General features: G+C 43.1%; 1 protein-coding gene across 4 annotated transcripts; it reads left to right on the top strand.

The window, feature by feature from the left end:
- Positions 1–322: 322 nt before the first annotated feature.
- On the top strand, positions 323–24001 carry pecam1a (platelet and endothelial cell adhesion molecule 1a). Of its 4 annotated transcripts, none has more exons than XM_048184805.1 (15): positions 323–470; positions 558–581; positions 2678–2971; positions 4061–4342; positions 4691–4948; positions 5971–6240; positions 6695–6976; positions 7319–7594; positions 17102–17240; positions 17335–17414; positions 18333–18386; positions 18462–18527; positions 19275–19346; positions 23189–23211; positions 23763–24001. In XM_048184805.1, the coding sequence occupies exons 1-15, from the start codon at positions 416–418 to the stop codon at positions 23811–23813; spliced, it is 2226 nt and encodes a 741-aa protein (XP_048040762.1). In that variant the 5' UTR covers positions 323–415; the 3' UTR covers positions 23814–24001. The 4 variants fall into 4 exon arrangements, with proteins under 4 accessions (XP_048040762.1, XP_048040752.1, XP_048040780.1 ...); XM_048184795.1 differs by having other exon boundaries at positions 23760–24001; XM_048184823.1 differs by having other exon boundaries at positions 23189–23263.
- Positions 24002–25270: the final 1269 nt, after the last annotated feature.

Below are 25270 nucleotides of genomic sequence, written 5' to 3'. Positions count from 1 at the left end.
GTCTGTGTTTAAAACCATAGTTATATCTGAAAATGTCCAAAGAATACATGATTTTACCATATTTACCATGTCAAGAAATTTGATACCATGGTGCCATGCCCAAAAACAGGTGCTACCATGGTACATTTGGTGTTTGTGTTGGACAGATGCCACAGCGTTGATGCATCTTCTTGATCTTATATATCACTGTGATGTCTTCAGCACAGAACTGAAACAGGAGGCCTTTGAGACCAGAATGCCAATGTTTTCAAGGGCCTGGATGAACTAAGCATTCAAATACACACATCCTGAGGAAGGAACCCGTTTCCTGATCCACGTTAAACAAAGAAAGGCGGTTCCATGTGATAAGTGCAAGCATTCTGCCTTTCTCTCCATCCTCCACGTCCTTCACATTCATGAACACTCACCTGTAAAGATGAGCGTGCGTCTTCTCTGGCTCGGCCTGCTGCACATCAGCCTGAGCGCTTTGTGTAAGGACACTTTGGACAGTTCAGACCATCTCATCCTCTTTTTATTCATTTGTCTCACCTCTTTCTCACTTTTGCTCTCATCTGCAGGGAAAGTGGCCGACGCACAGGCAGGTAAGTCCTCAGTTCAGTTTCCATTTGTGCCTTGTATTTGAATGGGAGAGAAATGTTTTTGGTCATGACGACAGTTTCGGGGCACCAGCTTCTGTTGGGTTATTTTTACCTCTCTCAGATTAACCTGACCGCTTGATTTATATGGTTGGGAAAAGGGAGCAGTGAAATGACAGTTCTGTGCTTTTCTGAGACTTATTGGATGTATTTTTAGTCAGAGCAGATCTGTGATTCGCTTGGATGCTTTGATCCTTCAGAGATACTTTGTCACACACTGTTTAGCTGCTCGCAGGAAGTTTGCGCTTCGTGTAATAGCAAGATGTTTAGTCTGCGTCTAATTAGAGGCTCAAACAAGATCAGTGATGCGGATTCCAACCCACAAACACTGTCGCTTTCTAATCAACCTACCACCATTAACTTTGGGGTGGGATTATCCTTGTTTTTCGAGATTTTAGTGGTGTTTAGGCTGACGTGTACAGCGGAGAACTTGTGTTTGTTGGCCAGGCTATGAGTTGTGCGGCAGAAATCACAGGCTCTGTGCTCCTGAGGGAATAATGTTTTGTGTTTGTTTATGTGATTTCCTTCCTTCCGCTTCGTTCTGTTCAGAACGCCGCTGCTTTCCACACTCTCAGTGTGGCCATCTTTAAGACTTCAGGAAAAGAGCTGAGTGTATTCTGCTCAAAGTAAACATTCAGAGAGGATGACTCTTTAGAAGTGGCATCTGTTTTTTTGTTTTGTTTTTTTCCTTGTGAACCGGAGCAAGCTATGCAGATGACACCTAGATTTACCTAGCCCTATTGCCTAACAACTACAGCCCCATGGACCTTTTTCATATTTCCGGGTTTCTCAGAAGCAGAAGTCGCCATAGTTGTGTTAACTTTTATAACGGTGAATGAGAGACTTCATTAAATATATTTTTTTGTGTTTCCATTTGTAGAAATAGCAAAAGAAAAACTCCACAATTGTGTTTTTACAACTTTTAAAAGAGGAAATAAATAGACGGCAATTGATAACGCCATTTAGAAGAGAGAAAGATGTCATTTTTACTGTCACTCCCATAGCTGCTGTATTAGAAACACCCTCACAGCAGCATTAACTCGTTTTTTTGTTTGTTTGTTTGTTTGTTTGTTTTGTATTTTGATAGGCAATATAATACAATGTACAGTGTTATGAATGCACATACATTTAAAAAAAAAAAAAAGAAAATATAAAAAACTTTGCAGGATTTACGATATTGATGACCGTTAAAATGTGTCATCACAGTCTGTGAAAAGGGTCTATTGACTCCCTTTACAAACGCATTGATGAAAGTAACAATTAGATGCGCCAACCTTCTTCACTTAAAGACAGAACTGAAGTCATTGCGTTTGGAAACAAAGATGAAGTTCTCAAAGTGAGCGCATACCTTGAGGCTAAGGGTCCAAAAAAAACAAAAAATCAAGTCAGGAATCTTGGTGTGATTTTTGGAGTCAGACCTTAAGTTTCGGTAGTCATGCAAAAGCAATAAATAAATCAGCATATTATTATCTCAAAAATATTGCAAGAATTAGATGCTTTGTCTCCAGTCAAGACTTAGAGAAACTTCTTCATGCTTTCATCACCAGCAGGGTGGATTATTGTAATGGGCTCCTCACTGGTCTTCCCAAAAAGACCATAAGACATTTGCAGCTCATACAGAACGCTGCTGCCAGGATTCTGAGCAGAACAAGCAGAAAAATATGAACATAATCATTCCAGTCCTTAGGTCTTTGAACTGGCTTCCAGATGCATTTAGAAATTATTTTAAAGTACTGTTACTTGTTTATAAATCGCTACATAAATCACAAACTCAGTGGGGGCATAGTGACAAAAAGTCCCCACAAAGACAACAATAACCAAAATCCTTGTCCTTGTGGGGACTTTTTTTTTACACATGAGGGAAACAGCTTATACTAAGTTATGTTTTTTTAAAATGTAAAAATGCAGAAAGTTTTCTGTGATGGGTAGGTTATGTCTACGTAAAGTCCCCATAAAACATGGAAACCCAACATCTAGTGTCTATACAATGTTCTCACTAATATGTGTGTATGTGTGTGTTATTTCTGGATTTTTCTGAGCAGCTTTCACCATTGATCAGGTGACGTTGACTGTGTTTCCTGGTAACGATGTGGCAAGTGGCACTAACGTTATCTTGCGTTGTGAGGCTAAGGTCAGTCACAGCCACCCGCAGCCACTGACATATACCTTCAGCTTCCTGCTGGACGATCAGGTGACATACTCCAAAAATATCAGCGACTCAGTGGTGGAGCGTGGTTTATCTCCGGCCAGGGTGTCCAACTCTGGTCACTACCAGTGTACTGTTCGCGTCTTTGACAAGATCAAGACAAGCAACTCTCAGGCACTCAAAGTCACAGGTTAGTAGCATAACTGACGATCTTCAAAACCTTGTCTTAAAGGGTTAGTTCACCCAAAAATTTAATTTCTCTCATTAATTACTCACCCTCTGCTGCTCATGTGATCAGCTTAAGCCAATAATGAGCCAGCATTCGGACATAAACACGGAAGCCTTCACTGTACTTACTGGGTCACCGTGATTTTGCCAAGTAAGACATGTTCCTGGATCATCATATTTTGTTGATCCTAGAACAACATTCCAGTCTGAAAATTTAGTCATAACCCTATTCCTACCCATAACTTATCCCTAAAATCAGAGGGGAAAGATAACATTGATATAGAAGCACCTAACCCTGGTTGCAAGCCTAAACTTGACATAAACTGTAAACTTGTCCCTCAAATCTGATTGGTTGATTGGAATGTTGTTCCAGGATCAACAAACATGTCTTACTTGACAAAATCACCATGATCATGCTTACTGTGTCACCTGTGTAAGGATAATGACAGGAAAGAGAAGAGATTGTAGATCAAAGTCATTATTTTTGTTTTGTTTTTGCGCACAAAATGTATTCTCATCACTTCATAAAATTAAGTTTGAGCCACTGCAGTCACATTGACTGTTTTAACAATGTCTTTAGTACCTTTCTGGACCTTGAAAGTGTTGATTATATTCCTGTCTCTGGAGGAGTCATATACCTCTCAGATTTCATCAAAAATATCTTAATTTGTGTTCTGAAGATGAACAAAGGTCTTACGGTTGTGGAACGACATGATGGTTAGTAATGAATTTTTGGGTGAACTAACCCTTTAAAAGCATTACTGGCTATTTCTACTTTAACAGCTGTTGCTGTCTGCTATATACAATGGATATAAAAGTCTATATTATCAGGAATTTTTTTATTGTAAAAATTGCAACCTATGCAATGCCACTGAAAACAGTTGTTTCAAGATTGCAACTATTTTTTATTATTATTATTACTATTATTATTAGATAATGTATCAGATCTTAAAGAATTGTATGGTTTTTGTTGTTGCGGCTAAATACTGTAGTTGATATGACTGATTAAAGAGAGGTCAGCGGTTAATAAAGAGTCTTTAAACCCATATAGGCCTTCAGGTCCCCATGCTGAAGGTGAAGAATGATATTGTTTCTGAGGGGGATAACATCATTGCCACATGCAGCGCACCAGAGGAGACGGGCAGTATGTTCTTCTTTTTCTACGAGGGCAATCAGGAGGTCAAGCGAGTCAAGAGTGCCTTCAACACTGTGACAACCACTCTTGCCATGCAGAAGCCCAAAAACATCTGCCTGCACTGTAACTACATGGTTCTCATGCATCCCACTGCGGGCATCTCCAACAAAAGCAATGCGGTGAATGTGACTGTACAAGGTAACATCATGTACATTTTGCTTGGTCAAAGAAACTTGCTATAAAGACCCCATGAAATCAAAATTGTTGTTTTGTGGCGTATAGTCCACGTCTGTTGGCAATATTGAAAAATATTTCTGTTTTTAAGATTAATGCATCAGTCTTTCACTCATGGATTTTTGTAAATTTTAGTCCAATAAAATTGTCCCTTAAGTTATAATGCCTCTCCCTCAATATGGTATACAAAGAAATACAACAACACATGAAAAAGCAGCTAATCAAGTAATTTCATGAGGTATTTATAGAGCATATCCACAGCTGATTATATTTTGCATTGACAGTGAGACGGACCTTTTTTTCTTTTTATAGGTCTTGAGATCACGCCACAAATAAGCATCTCCCCCAAAGTGAATTTCGTTGAGGGTGACAGGGTGCAGATCAGTTGTAAGGCGCAAAATCACTCAGATCTCGAGTTGTTCCTTACCAAAGGCAACACCGTACTTCATAAATTGCATACAACCTTCATGCACAGCCTCACAGTAAGAGCTGAGGATTCAGGGGAATATGTGTGTAAAGCAGAGAAAGGCAGCGTGCAAAAGACGGCAATCTATCGGCTAAATGTCACAGGTAACTAACCACCAAGATACTCATTTTGACTAATCTTAAAAAGCTTTGAGCTATCAAGAGTCCACTTTCATTTCCATATGACATTGTTGCATTCAAGGGTTTATTTGATGTTTGTTATTATCATTGCATTAAAGCAAGTTTGCCATTGTAGAGAACATGGAATATTAAATCATTTATTCATTTTTAATTTGACAGGAAAGTAACATTTTACACATATTTTGCACATATTTGGACTTATTTTGTGCATACAGATTGTGTTCTGATTTGTTTATCATTATTTCTGTTTTGCCAAGAAGGTAACAATGTATAATACATATCATGCAATATAAATTACACTGTATCAGTTATTTAAAGGTGCAATGTGTAGATTTTAGGAGGATCTTTTGACAGAAATGCAATATAATATACATAACTAGTTTTAATTGGTGTATTAAGACCTTACATAATGAACCGTTATGTTTTTATTACCTTAGAATGAGCCATTTCTATCTATATACTGCAGGACCCCTTATGTTAAGTCGCCATTTTGCACCAACATGTTTCTACAGTAGCCCTAAACGGACAAAGTGCTCTACAGAGCGCGTTTGCTTGACTGGCGATTCTTTGCTGTCTAGACAACGACATCTTTGTCCTGTGCTGGCCACCGTAGACTCTCTGTATTGCAATTCGCAACCTCACCAGCCGCTAGATGCTGCTAAGATTTACACACTGCACCTTTAAGTATCATTGAGTTATTATTATAGATTTTATTCATAGAATGTTTTTTTTTTCTGTTTTCATTTTAATTTAAGTTAGTTTTAGTTAAATTGTTGTGTTTTTGTCATTTTTATTTTTTTATTTTTTTTATTCTTAAACAAAAAAATATATATATATATATTAAAATTATATATATATATATATATATATATATATATATATATATATATATATATATATATATATATATATATATATAAATTTATAATAACCCTCCACTGCATGATAATAAAATTAATTTATCTGACTCCATGTTCACTCTTCAGAACTGTTCTCAAAGCCAATTTTGAGAATGAGCCCAGGTCAGGTTTTTGAAGGAGAACAATTCACTCTGACCTGCAGCAGTGCTGTAAGCTCCCAAGAGAAGATCAAAAAAGTGGACATAAAGTATGCGTTGTGGAAAGAAGATCGGCACATTTCTTCAGGTGCCAACTACTCTGCCACTGCAAGCCCAGCCACCAATGGGAAATACTCCTGTATGGCAGTGGCTAAAGGAGTTAACAAGACCAGCCAACCACTCCATTCAAAAGCTAAAGGTGAAGAGTTCATGCTTTTGCCAAAGCTCCAACATTAGAGGACATGTTTATATTGTCCATATTATTAAGAGACTGTTATAACTAATCATCTTTCATTATTGCTATGTTATAACATGTTATAGCATAGTAATAACAAAAGCTGTTTGATAAACTAGCAATATAGTCATGCCCAAGGGTGCCAACACACTACACTCTTTACAGTGATGCTATAGAAGAACCATTTTGGGTTCCCCAAAGAACATTTCAGTGAACAGTTCTTAAAAGAACCATTTTAAGAACCTAAGAACTCTTTTATGGAATGGAAAGGTTCCATGGATGTTAAAGGTTCTTCATGGAACCATCAATGCCAATAAAGTATCTTTATTTTTAAGAGTGTAGAGCTGACTGCTTGCAATATGCTGCAGATATATATATATTTTCTCATGCTTCTCATTTTCATCCCCTCTTTTTCCAGTGCCTGTTTCTTACCCTGTCATTCGTGCTGTTGAGAAGGTGATTGTTGGTCGGCCATTCAAGGTTTTGTGTGAGGCTGAGAATGGAACGCTTCCAATAACATACACCTTACTGAAGGACCACGTGCCAGTGGATGAGAAGAGAGCTGAGGCGGCTCAAAAGGCACTCTTCAGCATAAACTCCATCAGTCATCCAGATGAGATCTACAGATTCACATGTCAGGCTCATAACCAGGGGCCATCAATCAGAAAAAGCAGTCAGTTTCTTAGAGCAGATGTCATAGGTAAGAGGACCACACCCTGCCATCTTCATGCTCAAACTATTGTGTACCTAATAGTGTTGCTGCTTTGTTAAAAATAATTTGGAAGTGCATGTTGCCATTTTTAGATGCTCATTTATGCCTTAATCTCTGATAGACTTCTGTGACGGTACCATTTTTGATGACTGTGTCACATTCAATTGTAATTCTTATTCTGCACATCAAAACCTGCAAAATAAAAAGCATTGCTGTTTAGCTTAAGTTTCACTTCCAGACAATGACAATGACAGAATTTAAATTTTTGGGATGAACCATCTCTTTCTATTCTTGACTAAAGTAGCTGGTATATCTCTGTCTTTCTATCAGTACCAGTGTCTAAGCCAGTCCTGGTGCCACAGGATTTTACAATCACGGAGGGGTTAGACCTCACCCTCATCTGCACTGTACAGAAGGGCACTTTCCCAATCACCTACACCTGGTATCATAAAAGTGATATGATCCCTTTCTCCACCCAAGAAGTCAGATCCTTAGAAGGAAGGTATACTGTCAAAGCCATAGAACGAGACCAGAGAGGTGACTACTACTGCGAGGCGTCCAATTACGACACTGAAATTAAAAGGAGTTTTTCAGCCAGGATTGGAGGTACATTTTTAAATACCACACCAACAAACCATTTAATTACCCTGATAAGTCATAGTAGAACTTCTCTGTTTTTATTTATTTATTTATTTAGTTTTTAAATGAAATGCTTACTCTGTGGAAGTACTTGGATGAAAGTTAAAGAAAGTGGTTTGAAAGAGTAGCAGCCAGTTGATCTGAGAACATAACACTAGTACTCAGGGCCTAAAATTAACTCTCACCAAGCGTTAAATGCGAGTAAAAATTGGCGTTGGCGAGTATATGAAATGGTGTCAATTGCCAATTGGCCGGTAACAATTTCATGAATGGTGTGAGAAAATGAATGTGAAGAAACATGAATGACGCTTGGGAAAGTTGGTGGGCCAGCGCTGCAACATCACGAAATTGTAAGCGTTGTTAATTTAAATATTCAAGTGCATGAAGATGAGAAAGGGAGCTCGATTTGTCACTCGCACCCTGTGTGGAAAGTTTTTGTGCGAAAACATCTGAAGCGCATGCCCAGAAATCACGTCTCAGACAGTGTATGAATATTGAATTGAATTCTTTCACTTCTTCTTGCGGACAAATTCACACAAAATTATGTAAAAAAAATAAATAAATAAAAAAATAAATAAAAAATCCAGTCTCAGCGAGTAAACAGTAGAGAAAGACAACGAATGTGTATCAGTATCAGTATATTGGATCTGTGCTTTAGGTCTTAAAGTGACAGTAGCATAATATTTTTGCTGTTTGTGTTTTTGAATGAAACAGCAAAGGAAAAAGAAAAAAAATCACTCACTGCTCTTGACTGAATAACTTTTGTATCTTTAATAAGGATTAACCTATGTAAAATGTATACAGTGAAGACTATCCAGTAGGGGTGTAACAGTACACAAACATGACGGTTCAGTACGTACCTCAGTATTAAAGTTATGGTTCGGTACAGGTTCAGTACAGCAGGGGGGAGAAAACTAAAAATGAAAAATGAAAATTTTCTTATTAAGCAATGGTTTATTGAACAAATTGTGTCTTTCTCTTTAAATAAGTTCAATTATAATTAATATTTTCTTAGGATAAAAACATCTATCTCAGCTGTAAACTATAAACAGGGAGCCTTTTCTTGCACATTACTATAATATTAAAGTAGTCTCAGACTATGGCACAGTTAACTGGAAACACTTCAGGATTTTCAAAGTCGTCATCTGGTTGGTTGAATTCTACAGGATGTGTGTGTCGAGTTCTTTAACGGTCCACCTGGAAACAAATGCCGTGACGCCAAACCGCCTCATGGAAGAAGAACGCGGTAGTGTTTACAACTGTGACAATGAGCGCTTACCAGGATCAACTAAACACTGGAGTTTCAAAAGTATATGAATTTCCATCGTTGCAGTAAACTTGCACAATGTTCTTGAATTAATTTATTAGATGCATGCCGGTCTGTTATTGTAGGGACATTGACTTTACATTTCCATGCCCCTAAACATGACACAAAACAAAACAAACTGAAAGCTGTGATAGAGTCCAGACCTTCTGCTGTCAGTCTGAAGGTCTGGCTATGTGAGACTAATATTAAAAATGATAGTTAACAACAGAGCTAAAACTATTAAATTCATTTGCTATTTATTTTTAGATATAATAATCAACACTCTAATACAAAAAAATACAAAAACAAAAAAAACACACACACAAAAAAAAAAAAAAAAAAAAAAACTAATTATACATACAGTAAGGCAGGTTTTGCATTAACTTATAAATCTAATTATAAAATTATTACTCTGATTCATTTGTAAAATACAGTATAATCATTTACACAGTTACTGTCATAAATTATTTTCCTGACAAATTTATTTAAACATACAGTATATCAAATAATTAAGATATTACTAACAGGAAAAGTAAATATAATGAATATATAAGCTTATATTATGCATATATTTAGTGAAATGCTCTCCTCTAGAGTTCATTTCTCTAGTGAACTAACATGCTGTGGACACTGAATGACTTGCCTGAGGTAAATGTAATGCTACATGAGATATTATTATCAATCTGTTTTATTGATATCTTTCCAACACTGATTGACAGATTACACACTTATCTAGAGCTGCGTTCCACTCCAATTTTAGACACAAACTCACAAACTTCCCTAAGCACTTGCCCTCGGGGGAATCCCAGCCGCCATTTTTAAGTGAGTTCCACTTCGTGAAATGGACGAGGGAAGTTTATTTGGACAGACCCTCGTCAACTCAATTTTGACCGAGGGACCCAGTCTACTATGATGTACACTTCAAGCAGCTCTATATCCCAAAATTTGATTGTGACATCACAGCAGATCGCGCTTAACTGAAGTGTATGATATATTAATTATTTTGAGAATTAAACGCATAATAGTCTGTCATATATTATGTTGAGATTCAATTGCATAATTCTTGTAGCTACCTTATGTTCAGTCAAAGTTTATACTATTGATATTTTGTTTCATTTGTGTAATCTTATTTTTCTCCAATAGCTTATATACTTATAGGATTTTATATATGTTATCCAACAAATTATAAGCATATAGAATGGTGCATAAAACTATTTCATAAGTACAAAAGAGGTTTAAATAAGAAATCAGCTCCATAGTGAATTACAAGGGATCATTTAAACCTTATGCATAGGTTCCACCAGTAGTGGGCACTCATGCACCGTAAGCAATGATGCACATCCGAGTCCATGAGATGGAGGGAAGATAGCAAGTGAAGGGCATAAAAATTTGTCGTGGAATGCAGCCTAGATCTTCTGTTCTTCTTCTGCACATTTTTCCTGTTGTGGAGGTTAGCAAACAACATTGCATTACCGCACATTCACCCTTCTGGACTGGAGTGTGGATCGCCTGTGACTGACTGTATTCATCATCTAACTGCATGAACCAAACCGTAACGAATATGGTACGGGATGAATACATGTACCGTTACACCCCTACCAGTGTTATTTCACATTTTATTACTTTATTCAGTGTCTCTACCTGAAAACGTCTCGGTTACGTATGTAACCCTCGTTCCCTGAAGGAGGGAACGGAGACGTACGTCAGTAGTGACCGACGAATTGGGATATCGCTTAGAGAGCCCTATCATCTTCGTGTAAACTAAAACAAGCCAATGGAATTGGCGTGCGATATTTGCATAATGCGCACCGCCCCCGACAGGTGTATATAAATAGGAAGCGGATGCAATCGCACTCTGTTTTTCGCTGAGGAGACAACTGGTGTCCGCACTACAGCGAGGGTACAGAAACTGTGGCGACGGGACGTACGTCTCCGTTCCCTCCTTCAGGGAACGAGGGTTACATACGTAACCGAGACGTTCCCTTTCAGTCGGTCACGTTCGACGTACGTCAGTAGTGACCGACGAATTGGGATCCCAACTAAAACGCCACAGTTACGAAACCCCTTCCAGTGCCCAGCGCAAGCTCAGCCGCCCATAGCACCGGCTGACGGTGAAGGGGGCGAGCTTACACCGAGAGAGTCTACTGCTGTCTAACCACTACCCACTAAGTAAACTAGACACACTGGGGAAGCGAACCCGAAGGGACGCTGCGGAGACCACTACCTACCCAATGGGGGAGGAGTTTACGTGGGAATACACATATGGACTGGCCCGGGGGGCAGTACGCATATGGAGTCCCTGGGATGGCTCCACCTGGTTAGGGGGAGACTCATCTGACAGGTGACAGCAGAGCTGGCTCTGCTAAGGGAAAGACACGGACTCGGCCCGTAGGGAGTTTTAAACCGTGGAAAATACACATATGGGACCGCTCACGTAGAGGGGTCACGACATATGGGCCCCAGCCAACAGACAGCGTCAGCGACGGATGTAGGCCTGGCATCAGACACTCCGCAATGTCCGAGCCGAAGGGGGAGGCGGAGGAGCTCGACAGGGTTCGCCAAGCGGGGAACACGACTGGAGAGAAGTATGCACGTATCCGGCCAGTGGCGGGAATGGCATTGCAAGCCGACACTTAGAGTGGGTACAGCACGTCTACCGACTAGTGGATGCGAGTACACGTGAAGATACCGGCTCTACACGTAGGCTATAAAACCTAGCGAACGTGTTGGGTGTCGCCCAGCCCGCAGCTCTACAAATATCTGTCAGCGAGGCACCATGAGCCAGCGCCCAGGAAGAGGCCACCCCTCTGGTGGAGTGGGCTCTCAACCCGAGCGGGCAAGGCACGCCCTGGGATTCATACGCCAAGGCGATGGCATCCACTATCCAGTGGGCCATCCTCTGCTTGGAGACAGCCTTTCCCTTCTGCTGGCCTCCGTAACAGATGAAGAGCTGATCTGAGGTCCTGAAGCTTCGCGTTCTATCCACGTAAACGCGCAGAGCGCGGACGGGACAGAGCAAAGCTAGGGCTGGGTCTGCCTCCTCCGAGGGCAGCGCTTGCAGGTTCACTACCTGATCTCTGAAGGGAGTGGTAGGAACCTTGGGCACGTATCCAGGCCGGGGTCTCAGAATAACGTGAGAATCACCGGGCCCGAATTCTAGGCACGTTTCGTCGACCGAAAATGCATGCAGATCCCCTACCCTCTTCAGGGAAGCCAATGCAACCAGAAGAACCGTCTTAAGAGACATTAGTTTCAGATCGACTGATTGCAAAGGCTCAAAGGGATGACCCCGGAGAGCTGTGAGAACCAGGGTCAAATCCCAAGAGGGTACGGAGGAAGGGCGAGGAGGATTTAATCTCCTCGCTCCCCTCAGGAATCTGACGATCAGATCGTGTTTCCCCAGGGACTTACCCTCAACTGCGTGGTGATGTGCGGCGATAGCGGCAACATACACCTTAAGGGTGGAGGGAGACAGCCTTCGCTCCAACCCTTCGTGCAGGAAGGAAAGCACGGATCCGACCGAACATGATCGGGGGTCCTCTCGGCGAGAGGCGCACCATTCGACGAACAGGTTCCACTTCAACGCATAGAGACTCCTAGTGGAAGGAGCTCTAGCGGAAGTGATGGTGTCTACGACCGCTTGCGGGAGATCACTCAGAACCTCCGCATCCCGTCCAGGGACCACACGTGGAGGTTCCATAGATCGGGACGCGGGTGCCACAGGGTGCCCCGTCTCTGAGTCAGGAGGTCCTTCCTCAGAGGAATCGGCCAGGGAGGGGCTGTCGCGAGGAGAATGAGGTCTGAGAACCAGGTCCGAGTGGGCCAATACGGAGCCACTAACAGAACCTGCTCCCCGTCCTCCCTGACCTTGCACAGGAGCTGTGCGAGAAGGCTCACTGGGGGAAACGCATATTTGCGCAGACCCGGGGGCCAGCTGTGTGCCAGGGCATCCGTGCCGAGCGTGCCGCCGGTCAGGGAATAAAACCACTGGCAGTGGGCAGTTTCCGGGGAGGCAAACAGGTCTACCTGGGCCTCGCCGAAACGCTGCCAAATCAGCTGGACCGCCTGGGGGTGGAGCCGCCACTCGCCCGCAAGTGGAGGCTGCCGTGACAGCGACATGCGACGGGAGCGTAGACCACCCTGATGGTTGATGTACGCAACGGCCGCAGTGCTGTCTGAGCGGACTAGAACGTGCTTGCCTGACAACAGCTTCTTGAAGCGGGCCAGCGCAAGACGAACCGCTAGCAACTCGAGGCAATTGATATGCCAATGCAGCTGAGGCCCCGTCCAAAGACCTGCCACTGCATGCCCGTTGTACGTGGCCCCCCATCCCGTGGCAGAGGCATCTGTGGAGACCACAGCGTGCCTGGACACTTGTTCGAGGGGTACTCCGGCCCGCAGGAACGAAGGGTCCGACCACCGGACAAGGGTGCGACGGCAGCTCGGTGTCACGGGGACACGGAGCGTGCCGCACTGCCACGCCCATCTCGGGACCCGGCCGCGGAGCCAGTGTTGAAGCGGTCTCATATGAAGCAATCCGAGCGGCGTGACCGCGGCTGCAGATGCCATATGCCCCAGGAGCCTCTGAAAAACTTTCAGTGGAACCGCTGTCCTGCGCTTGAGCGAACTCAGGCAGTTCAACACCGACTGGACACGCGCCTCGGTGAGACGCGCAGTCCGTGCAACCGAGTCTAGCTCGAGACCGAGATAAGAGATCCTCTGCCCGGGGGCGAGTTTGCTCTTGTCCCAGTTGACCCGAAGACCCAACCGGCTGAGGTGAGCTAAAACCATGTCCCTGTGTTCGCACAACTGCTCTCGCGAGCTGGCCAGGATCAGCCAGTCGTCGAGATAGTTGAGAATACGAACGCCCTGTTCCTTGAGGGGAACAATGGCCGCCTCCGCAACCTTCGTAAAGACGCGGGGTGACAGGGCCAGCCCGAAGGGTAGGACCTTGTACTGATATGCCCGACCCTCGAACGCAAACCGGAGGAAGGGTCTGTGTCGAGGTAGAATCGAGACATGAAAGTACGCGTCCTTCAGGTCTATTGCTGCAAACCAATCCCGGGGACGGACGCATTCGAAAATGCGTTTCTGCGTGAGCATCTTGAACGGCATCTTGTGAAGATACCGGTTCAGGACGCGCAGATCCAGGATTGGCCGTAGCCCACCGCCCTTTTTTGGTACAATGAAGTAGGGGCTGTAAAACCCCGACTTCATATCGGCTGGAGGGACCGGCTCGATTGCATCCTTCGCCAGGAGGACAGCAATCTCCGCCCGGAGAACAGGGGCACTGTCCAACGACACCTGAGTGAAGTGGACACCCCTGAAGACCGGGGGACGCCGGGCGAACTGAATCGCATAGCCGAGTCTGATAGTGCGAATGAGCCAGCGGGACGGGCTGGGAAGCGTGCTCCACGCCTCCAGACTCCGAACCAGCGGGACCAAAGGCACCACAGACGCACCGGGGGTGGGGCAGCAAGGCAGAGAGGGACCCGACTCGGGCGGCTTGGAAGCGGCCGCGAGTGGGGTCGGACTCTGCGAGGCAGCAGTGTGCATGGGAGACGGCGCACGGGACGCGGTCTGCGCCATCACACTGCCGCCTGCTGGCGAATGGGGAGGGTGCTGCCAGCGGCGAGGCGGGGCCTGGCACACTGGCAGACACACCTTGTTGTGACCTGGAGCTTGAGGAAACTGCTCTTTTTGTGGCAAAGTGGGTACCGCTGGACTCCGGAGAGCCAGCGGCGGTAGATAGACAGACGCCACAAAATCCCCCCGGCCCTCCTCCGGGGGTGGGAGAGCAGATGGAATACTCTCCCGAAGGGCAGGAACCTTCCGCTCCAGGTCGCCCGTCTCAGGGCCGAGTTTTCCCCGACCGCTTGCCACCTGGCTTGGCAGAGACGGGCTGGGCACCACGTCCGCGACCGGCACCCTGCTGTTTGGCTGGTGTAGGCTGCTGCTTTGCCGACTTAGCAGGGGCGGAGGAGGACGCAGGCGGGCGCCCTCGGCGACGAGCGGGCTGAGGCTGAGCCACGGGCGGCTGGGTGGAGGCAGCAGCGGACCGCCGTGGCATGACATGTCTGATAGCCTCAGCCTGCTTCTGTGCAGCGGAGAACTGTTGGGCACAGCTCTCCACCGCGTCGCCGAAAAGGCCGACCGGAGACACGGGGGAATCCAGGAACCGATGTTTGTCGGTCTCCCTCATGTCTGCCAAGGTCAGCCAGAGGTGGCGTTGCTGGACTACCAGTGTAGACATCGCCTGGCCAACAGAATGCGCTGTCACCTTCGTTGCCCGGAGGGCAAGGTCAGTGGCAGCGCGCAGCTCCCCAAGCAGCTGTTGGTCAGGACCTTCCTGGGGCATCTGCGACAGCGCTTTTGCCTGATAGACCTGCAAAAGGGCCATCGCGTGCAGGGCAGAGGCAGCCTGCCCACAGGCACTGTAAGCTTTCTCAGTCAGACCGGCTGAGAAATCACAGGCCTGGGACGGGAGACGCGGCTCACCGCGCCCGCCAGCGGCCGTTGGACACAACTGCATCGCAACAGACCGCTCGACTGGCGGGAGCTTCGCGTACCCCCTGGCTTCCCCGCCGTCCAGGGAGGTGAAGGCGGACGAGGGACCAGGCCCTGTACGAGCCCCATACGGAGCTTGCCAAGACCTGGTCACCTCATCGTGTACTTCCGGGAAGAAAGGCATTGGGGCGGGACGCTGGATTTGACCAGCGCGACCCCCCCCCAAGTACCAATCGTCCAACCGAGATGGGCCGGGACAGGGTGGAGGGTTCCACCCAAGCCCGACGCACAAGGCGGCCCGGGAGAGCACAGCCGCGAGCTCGGGATCCGATTCGGGCAACACTACCGTCCCGGGCGGCAGCGCGTCCGGATCTTCCCCCGAGGACTCAGGCTCACCTTCCGACGCAGCGGTCGACATCCGATCCGCCGCCAGCACACCAAAGGTAACGGCTGGACAGTCCGTAGAGGGCCCAGCGGAAACCAACGGTGGCACGATGGGTTGCGGTGCTGATGAGGCGACAGGGGCCCGAGGAGCGTTTCCGCTCGGCGGGAAAGCCCTGACCGGAATCCTCAGGTCGCCCTCTCTATACAGCGCCGTACCGTCATTCCGGTTCCGGGGGCCGGAAAAAACGGTCGTACGCGGCATAGGAGAGGGGACCCCCGCTTCCTGAGACTTCAGGAAGGAGAGCCTCGACCTCAGCACCGCGATGGTCATGTTCCCGCAATGGGAACATGAACCATCCACAAAAGCTGCTTCAGCGTGCAGAATGCCCAAACACGAGATGCAACGATTGTGCCCATCAGCAGGGACCAGGGAACGACCGCATCCATTAACGCACAGACGAAATGACATACTGTCAGGGTTCGTCTGTAAAGCTCTTTTAGAAGGGGAAGTCAACTCACTCGTGCTGAAGCACCCAGGGAGCGACGCGATGTGTCAGGTACACCACTCCCTGACACACCGAGGAACCGGCCCAAATCGCTCACACACACACTCTTTGTGTTGCTGTGAAAACAGCAGTTTTAGAGCTTATAGCTCAGCTCCTCGGACACTCGCGACCTCGCTGAACGTGCCCTCTTCACCAGCACTAAAAGCTCGCTGTGATCCTCTTCTGTTTTTTGTTTTAGAATAAATAACAAACGAAGAAAAGAGTCTTCTAAATAGGACACCAGAGAATGGCTCCGAAGCGAAAGACAGAGTGCGATTGCATCCGCTTCCTATTTATATACACCTGTCGGGGGCGGTGCGCATTATGCAAATATCGCACGCCAATTCCATTGGCTTGTTTTAGTTTACACGAAGATGATAGGGCTCTCTAAGCGATATCCCAATTCGTCGGTCACTACTGACGTACGTCGAACGTGACCGACTGAAAGGGAACTACTGTTTATTGTCTTTAACAATGTTTTAAATTTCTATTAGTTCTATTAGTTCTATTAGTTTTAGCTGTGGTGTCGAAACTGGAATATACAATTGTGAATTTTCACTGGTATCTAAAATTTTGGTATCATAACTGTCTGTTTTTGCAAAAAGTTAGTTTTAGGCCCTGCTTGTGCTTATGTAGATTATGTTTCTGGCATAAACGTGACAGTGTTTACAGAAGATGTTGGTAAAGATGTTCTTTCTGATTATTTGTTGTGTGTCTGTGTGTGTTTTATAGTCAGTTTAGCGGTGTGGAAGAAAGCTCTTATTGGAATGTTCTGTATCCTGCTTTTGGTGGCTATCGCCATAGTCCTCACAGTCTTTTTGAAGAAAATGTCAAAACCACGCATAAAAAAGCAAGCAACTGAGTTATCAGTGTAAGAGGCTCCTTCATTTTCTATTTAACATCTACAGTTCTTATGTCTTATATCATAATTTCTTCATTCTGTTTGAAAATGCTTTTTGTCTCAGAAAACCTTCAAGGCCCAAATCAGGTGACCCTATGAGAATGAGCCTCACTCTCGACATTGAAGACAACACTGCTCTCAATGGTAACAAATTTTCTTGACATATTAATATTAATACAGTGCATTTGGCTATTTTTGAAGCTGTTGTGTATTTAAGGCAAGATTCCACAGGTGAATAGGGTAAAAACTTACTTTCCCCTGTTTATTAATCACAGTATATTTAGACAGTCGTTTTGTATAACACAGTTTCTAGAATGTTATGTTTAAATATGCAAATGAGGGGTTATCTAATAAAAATATGCACACAATTACATAAATTGGATAAAATACTGTCAACAGCCAGAAAAAAAAAAAAAACACACACCATATTTTTAGCTATAAAATGCTGCTGAAATGCAGATTTCTCAGTTTGAGAAAAAGATATACTAATTGAAATAGAATTGGAAAATATAGTGAAATATATATATAAATTAAAAACACTTAAATGTGTATTGTGGATGTTTTCTTTTAAGAAAAATGGAACATAAACTCAAAAATGCTTGGAAAAAAAAAGGCCTTAATAAAAACTTAAAAGTAATTTTAATGGTCTTTATTTAGACTAATGTCAAGTTTGGTCCACTTAGATAAATGAAAGTTCCAGGTTCAATACAAGTTGCGAGAAATATCAATTAAAACAGAAAATAATTTATGATCCAAAAGTAAAAATTGCACTTATAGTAGCGCAAGTAAAAGCCTGTTTATTATTTGATCTGATAGTGTTCTATCTGCCACTCTTTCTGGCACTACTTTTCTTGGTGGATGAACTTATGATTTTGTATTACCAATGTAATACTTGTGGAGTTTGTTACATGCGAACAGTGCTATGCGGATCGTCATGTTAAATCTATTTCTGGTATCTTTGTGTGTTGGGTTAGGTTAGATTATTGAAATGGCTGAATGGTATTTTGATTACTGAATCATACTGAATGTTGAAGTCATATCATGTTTGTTTCTGCCTAACAGGCACTCCCTGTGTGATGGGCAGGAATGTCTGGAGTGAACATGTATCTGGCTCAGGTACAGATTTTAAAAAGATGAGGCCTGTGTGATGTGAGTTCATCTCATGATAATGTCTGCTTGCTATCAAACTAGATTCTGACGATCATACCGATGAGGACTCTAGGCTGGTTCAGCCACAGGAAGTGGATCTCAGCAGAGGTGAGATGCAAGAATGTCAATGAATCACTCAAATGGAATCATTGCGAAAAATCTGTCAGTTATAGCTGAATATTGAAAGAGACTTAAATGGATTTGGGTATTCTTGTAAACTAGATCTGGTTTATATACCAGTGGTAAAGCAAAAAAGCAATGTTCAGAAAAGGATGTATGCAATTTCGGATGCAGCCCCAATAATTTTCACATTCACGCAAATTACGCCACAGTTGCGGCGCAACCGAACCGAGACCACCCCCTACAGGTAGTCTCAGGTTTGGTACCCCAGTGCGCACCCGGGTCCGCATGACAGCTTTCACATTACCAAATTTTCATGCGAACCATGCTCCTCCGTGAAAGTAAAACACAAAACATCTGCAAAATAGTCTCAATCGTTTATGCTCCATTTGTGCTGGTTTGTGTCGGTCAAATTTCCGGCTTGATTTTTAAAATATTAGACATTGAATTAGAGGCGATGACATCACCAGCATGTGTGGACACAAAAATCGAGCTGTGAGAACTGTGTGCGTGGACATCAGCAGACTCTGTCCTCACTATGCATGATTATGGTTAGTTTGATTATTTGCATGTGTTATTGTTTTATTTCCCCTACTGTCTAAAACCAGAAATGCAGTTTTTGGGTCACGTCTATTTTGAAAATCACTAATCTACACAACAAAATTTAAATGGAATATGTAAAGTAGAGAAATTTCCATTTGGATCCTGAAAAAAATGTGTCCATATTTCTATTAGAAGTTCCTGTGAAGAAAAGCATAGAGCCTGAATACAGTGGCCAGCATACAGAGGTCCAGGTGTCCACACCAGGTGAGCTCCGAACTTTGAATCACACACATTGCAGCATGACAACCCTATGAAATCTTGTTTCTGTCATGGAATACATTTTTTTTTTTTAAAAATGAAAAGAGTAATTGCTTTTATCTTGCTATTCTGACTTGAAAATTGATCATTTCTTGCAATTGTAAGACACAAACTCATAAATGATAAAGTCCAAATTGCAGGGTATAAACTCACAGTTCTGACTTTTTCTCAGAATTGCAAGTTTATATTTCACAGTTAGAACTTTATACAATGAAATTCTGACTTTATTTCTTTAAATTGCAAGTTTGAAACTCGAAATTCGACTTTTTTCTAAGAATTGCGAGTTTGTATCTCATAATTCTGACTTTATTTCTCACAATTGTGAGAAACAAACTTGCAATTGCGAGTTATAAAATCCAAATTGTGAGGTATAAACTCTGAAAAAATATGTTTTTCTTCTCTCAATTGTGAGCTTTTATCTCCCAATTCAGATTTTTTCACAAAATTGCATATAACTCACAATTCTGACTTTTTTTCTCAGAATTGAGAAAAGTGAGATATACACTCTAAATTTCAAGAAAAAAAGAGTCAGAATTGTGAGATAAAAAGTTGCAAATACCTTTTCTATACACTGTTCAAAAAAATTAAAGGAACACTTTTTAATCAGAGAATAGCATCAAGTCAGTTAAACTCCTGGGATATTGATCCAGTCAGTTAAGTAGCAGAGGGGGTTATTAATCAGTTTCAGCTGCTTTGGTGTTAATGAAATTAACAACAGGTGCACCAGTTGGGCAACAATGAGATGACCCGCAAAACAGGAATGGTTTTACAGGTGGAGGCCACTGACATTTTTTTCCCTACTCATCTGTTTATCACTAGTTTTGCATTTGGCTAGAGTCAGTGTCACTACTGGTAGCATGAGGCAATACCTGGACCCTACAGAGGTTGCACAGGCAGTCCAACTCCTCCAGGATGGCACATCGATATGTGCCATTGCCAGAAGGTTTGCTGTGTCTCCCAGCACAGTCTCAAGAGCATGGAGGAGATTCCAGGAGACAGGCAGTTACTCTAGGAGAGCTGGACAGGGCTGTAGAAGGTCCTTAACCCATCAGCAGGACCAGTATCTGCTCCTTTGTGCAAGGAGGAACAGGATGAGCACTGCCAGAGCCCTACAAAATGACCTCCAGCAGGCCACTGGTGTGAATGTCTCTGACCAAACAATCAGAAACAGATGGCCTGACATCCTCTAGTAGGCCCTGTACTCACTGCCCGGCACCGTGGAGCTCGATTGGCATTTGCCATTGATTGGCAACACCAGAATTGGCAGGTCCGCCACTGGCGCCCTGTGCTTTTCACAGATGAGAGCAGGTTCACCCTGAGCACATAACAGACGTGAAAGGGTCTGGAGAAGCCGTGGAGAACGTTTTTCTGCCTGTAACGTCGTTCAGCATGATCGGTTTGGTGGTGGGTCAGTGATGGTCTGGGGAGGCACATCCATGGAGGGATGCACAGACCTCTACAGGCTAGACAATGGCACCCTGACTGCCATTAGGTATCGGGATGAAATCCTTGGACCTATGGTCAGACCCTACACTGGTACAGTGGGTCCTGGGTTCCTCCTGGTGCATGACAATGCCCGGCCTCATGTGGCGAGAGAATGCAGGCAGTTGGTAACTTGTATCGCCCGGAGTCCTGTCCCCTGCTCCCACAAACACACCACAATGTCACAGGATGAACCAAAGAGGAAAATGTTTATTTCTTAAATTAAGGTTAAATTCTCTTTGATGTAGGAAAGAAAGAGGTGGCTTGGAGTCAGTGGGTTTTAGTCGGCCAAAACAATAAACAAATGAGGGTTGTTCTACTTAATTTTAGAGGTCTTCCCTGGAAAAAAAGATAACAAAACAAAACACATAAGTTCTACCTCCCTTCTTAACAGTAAAAAAGGAGAAAATGGTAATTAAACAAAAATGGCCTCCCACTTCTTAAGGCCGGAACACACCAAGCCGACGCCGACAAATTAGTGGCGACGAAAGCAGACTGTGGGGTTGGCTCATGTCAGCAGCGTCTGTGTCCAAAGTCGGCCTGACACACCAAACCAACGCTAGACAGCCGACGGACAAGTACCATGTCCGTTCTGCGCCTGCGTGAGATGAAATGCCTTTCCGAACCAGCAGGTGGCAGTAGCTGAACAGCCAATCAGAATGATCAGATAGCCCGATGGATTCATTCAACATTTCGAATCGGCTGAAAAAAAAGCTGATGAGGACCAACTTCAGCTGGCGGTGCGGAACACACTGAGAAAACTTAGTTGGCCGACGAACAAAAACTGCCCGACGGCCGACCGTCGGCTTGGTGTGTTCTTGCCTTTACAAACGGTCCACTTTTCAAAGGAGAAAAGGGCAACTGAACATTTACCAGCCTATACCGCTAACAACTTGTACTCCACATGAGGAGGATTTAAAGGCTAATACAGCAATGACACCCACACTTTGCTAGAAGCACGCTTACACACGTGCAACAATGCCGAGGAAGCAGGAGGGAGAACTCATCGAGCAGACTTCCCACAAAGCTTATATCCACAGCAGATGAACTTCAGCTCCACCCACGAAAACAGCTGCACCTGCTTTCACACAATTGAGCACGGAGCGACGGGGGGAAACGAGAGAGAGAGAGCACTGAACACTCACACAACTTTGCTTCACACTATATATATTATACACAATATATGAGTAAAACTCAACAGTGACGTTCAGACACGTAACACCATTGAATGGCCCCCACGCTCGCCTGACCTAAATCCAATAGAACACCTCTGGGACACCTATTTTCAGTCCTTCCAACACCACCAGGTTGCACTTCAGACTGTCCAGGAGCTCATTGATGCCCTGGTCCAGATCTGGGAGGAAATACCCCAGGACACCATCCGTCGTATCATTAGGAGCATGCCCCGACTTTGTCAGGCATGCATACAAGCATGTGGGGTCCATACAAACTACTGAGGACCATTTTGAGTTGCTGCAATGAAATTTCAGCAAAATGGCCTCGCCTACTGCATAATTTTTTCACTTTGATTTTCACTTTGTCTTTGAATTCAGTCCTCAGTAGGTTGATAATTTTAATTTACATCAAACAATGTGGCATCCTACACATTGCCCAGTTCATATCAGTATAGATATGCAGCATGATATTTTTCCCCATTGATATCTGATGTGTTTTCAAAGTGTTCCTTTATTTTTTTTATTTATTTTTTTTGAGCGGTGTATTTTATTCAGTGGTAGAAAGAATCTTCCATACTAACGAGCATGATCATAACAGGCGCACTGTTGCATTGCGTACAAACTGACATTGTTAATGAAAGTGTGGTGTTTTCATTATGCATGAGATGCCAGGTGGCTATTTCCTGTGCTGGTGGGAAAGAGCTTCCTGTTTTCACAATGGGCCCTGGAGCCTCATGTTCCTCTGCCCAACCGACACAGTAACTCGGCTATTGTTTCCTCAGCGCAAATAAACACTCCACAGCCCCTTTTCCCTACTTGATTAATAGCAAGACCTCTTGATAATCAGTGTGGAATGTGTTTGAAACAATGCTGAAACACAGCAGAGGTCACACTGAAATGGGTTTTGGCATGCCCACATATTGCCAAACAATAGCTGCATCTGGAGGGAAACAGATTACTTACACAGTCACATTAGTATGGCACTAACACGATAAGCCCAAGGCAGGCACTGCACTCCTCTTCTTTGGGAGTTGATTGGAGTTGGTTCAGGAAGTTGGGCTGTAGTTATTAAATATTCATCCATTTTCCACTGTGGCTCTTTTGTGACGGTGGTTCATTTGTTTTTTATAGGAGTTTCGGAACAGGCTGAAGGTGTAAGTGACGCACAATGTTGACACAGACACAGACACACAAGTCCACATGTAGGTATGTACAAATAGTTTTGCCACAAGGAGGCCCTCTTGTGGAAGAAATAGGTGCTACAGAAGAAATACCTTATATCTCATTTGCACTATATCTTACATCTTATAAAGCTCATATAAACATTTTCATGACATTTTACATATATCTAGACATTTAAATTTTTCCTATTCCCATTTTTTCAATTCTCATTATCACAATATTACTGTAAAAATACTGTTTTACAATGATTTTTATAATTAAATTCCACTTAATTAAAAGCAGTACAAAAACTCCCATGATATATAAATACATTCTTCTTTTAAAATAAAAAAGTGATGAAAATTAGAATATTGTATTGTGACATTATGTTTATGCTAATTATGTTTAAACATGACCATGACTATATATTTTGACAGTCAGACAATAGATAGATAGATGGATGGATGGATGGATGGATGGATGGATGGATGGATGGATGACTCTGCAAGCTTTCAGTGAAGCTTATTTGTGTCTTTCTCAGCAGGCAGCTCTGGAGTATGCGCAACTCAACAACAGTGAACAAGAACCTGCATAGAATCTCAACACTTTACATCTAATTTATTCAGCTTCTCCACCACCAGAAGTTGATTTTCATTTATGATGTGCTGACATTGACATTTTTAGTTTGATGGTATTATTAATATTACTTTGTGGCCTGGATTTTTTGTTACATGTGTAAAACGTGTTGTGATTAAAATCTGAGCAGTCAAATCTTCAAAAGTCTTTTGCTGTTTTGCTGTTTCTTTGTTGCTGTTTTTTCCCTTTTTTGTGTGTTGTTTCAAGAATTATGAGGAAAGGGAAAACATTTTTTGCTTCCAGAACATGAGGGATCCGCTGAACCACTGGGGAAAGGAAGTCTTTAAAAGTGGAGTCATTTTAAAAGGGTCCTTTAAAACATTTTAGGATCAAAAGCCATCGCTAACTTTTTACATAGTTTGAAATGACTCAGCCCTTAGGGAAAGTTGTTGTAACGTAATTACAAGAATATCTAGTTAAGAAAAAAAACAATAAAATAGAAAAGAAAAAGAAATGTTTGCGCACTGAAGTTATAGCTACTATATAAATATATATATATATATATATATATATATATATATATATATATTATTTTTTTTTTTTTTTTTTTTTTTTTTTCTCCATTTTAACACCTATTTGCCACCTGTTTGGGAGTTTGGGTTCCTTGCCGCTGTCGCCTTTGGCCAGTGTTGGGGGTAACGCATTACAAGTAACTTGAGTTACATAATCAGATTACTTTTTCAAGTAACTAGTAAAGTAACGCATTACTTTTTCAATTTACAACAAAATATCTAAGTTACTTTTTCAAATAAGTAACACAAGTTACTTTTTCACATTTATTGACTGACATGTTGTCCCCATGTTGAGGGGAATACAGTGCAGAGATATTGTGTGCGCTGTGTAAGCAATGATGGTTATTGTAGTTCTAGACTAAATGTGAACATGCATTTACTCATCTCACTTGCACGAAATCATTCAGTATTCCTCAAAATGAATAAAAACAGTGAAATGCAATCTCAGAATTTTTGCAAACCTGTAATAATTAACTATATTAAATTACACAAATATACTTTATGTATTTAATCTCAATTATTAACCAATGTCTTTGCTGCTGACCTTCAATTCAACCATACTAATAAGCAAAAAATACTTTAGATTAGATTTAGAAATAAGAACTAGAACTTCCTTCTCCTGTATCCTATTCTTCTTAAATCCAGAACGACAGAACATCTGAAAGGTTTGTTTGAGCTGCGCCCTCTACTGTACAGGTGTAAATATGCTTTTCCTTCAGCCTAAGGCTTATTGATTTCACTTTTGGTGTGAAAGGGCCTTTTTGCCAAAAATAGAACTTTTTTGTTGTTATTAAAAAACAAACAAACAAGCAAGCCCAGCCCCGGTGAGAAAAAGTAACGCAAAAGTAAAGTAACGCATTACTTTTCATAAAATGTAACGAAGTAACGCAATTAGTTACTTTTT

This window comes from Megalobrama amblycephala, linkage group LG1 (assembly GCF_018812025.1).
Source record: "Megalobrama amblycephala isolate DHTTF-2021 linkage group LG1, ASM1881202v1, whole genome shotgun sequence".
In the NCBI taxonomy this organism is placed as follows: domain Eukaryota; kingdom Metazoa; phylum Chordata; class Actinopteri; order Cypriniformes; family Xenocyprididae; genus Megalobrama; species Megalobrama amblycephala.
The sequence above is the reverse complement of the archived record's forward strand: the minus strand, read 5'-3'. Positions and strand labels throughout refer to the sequence as shown.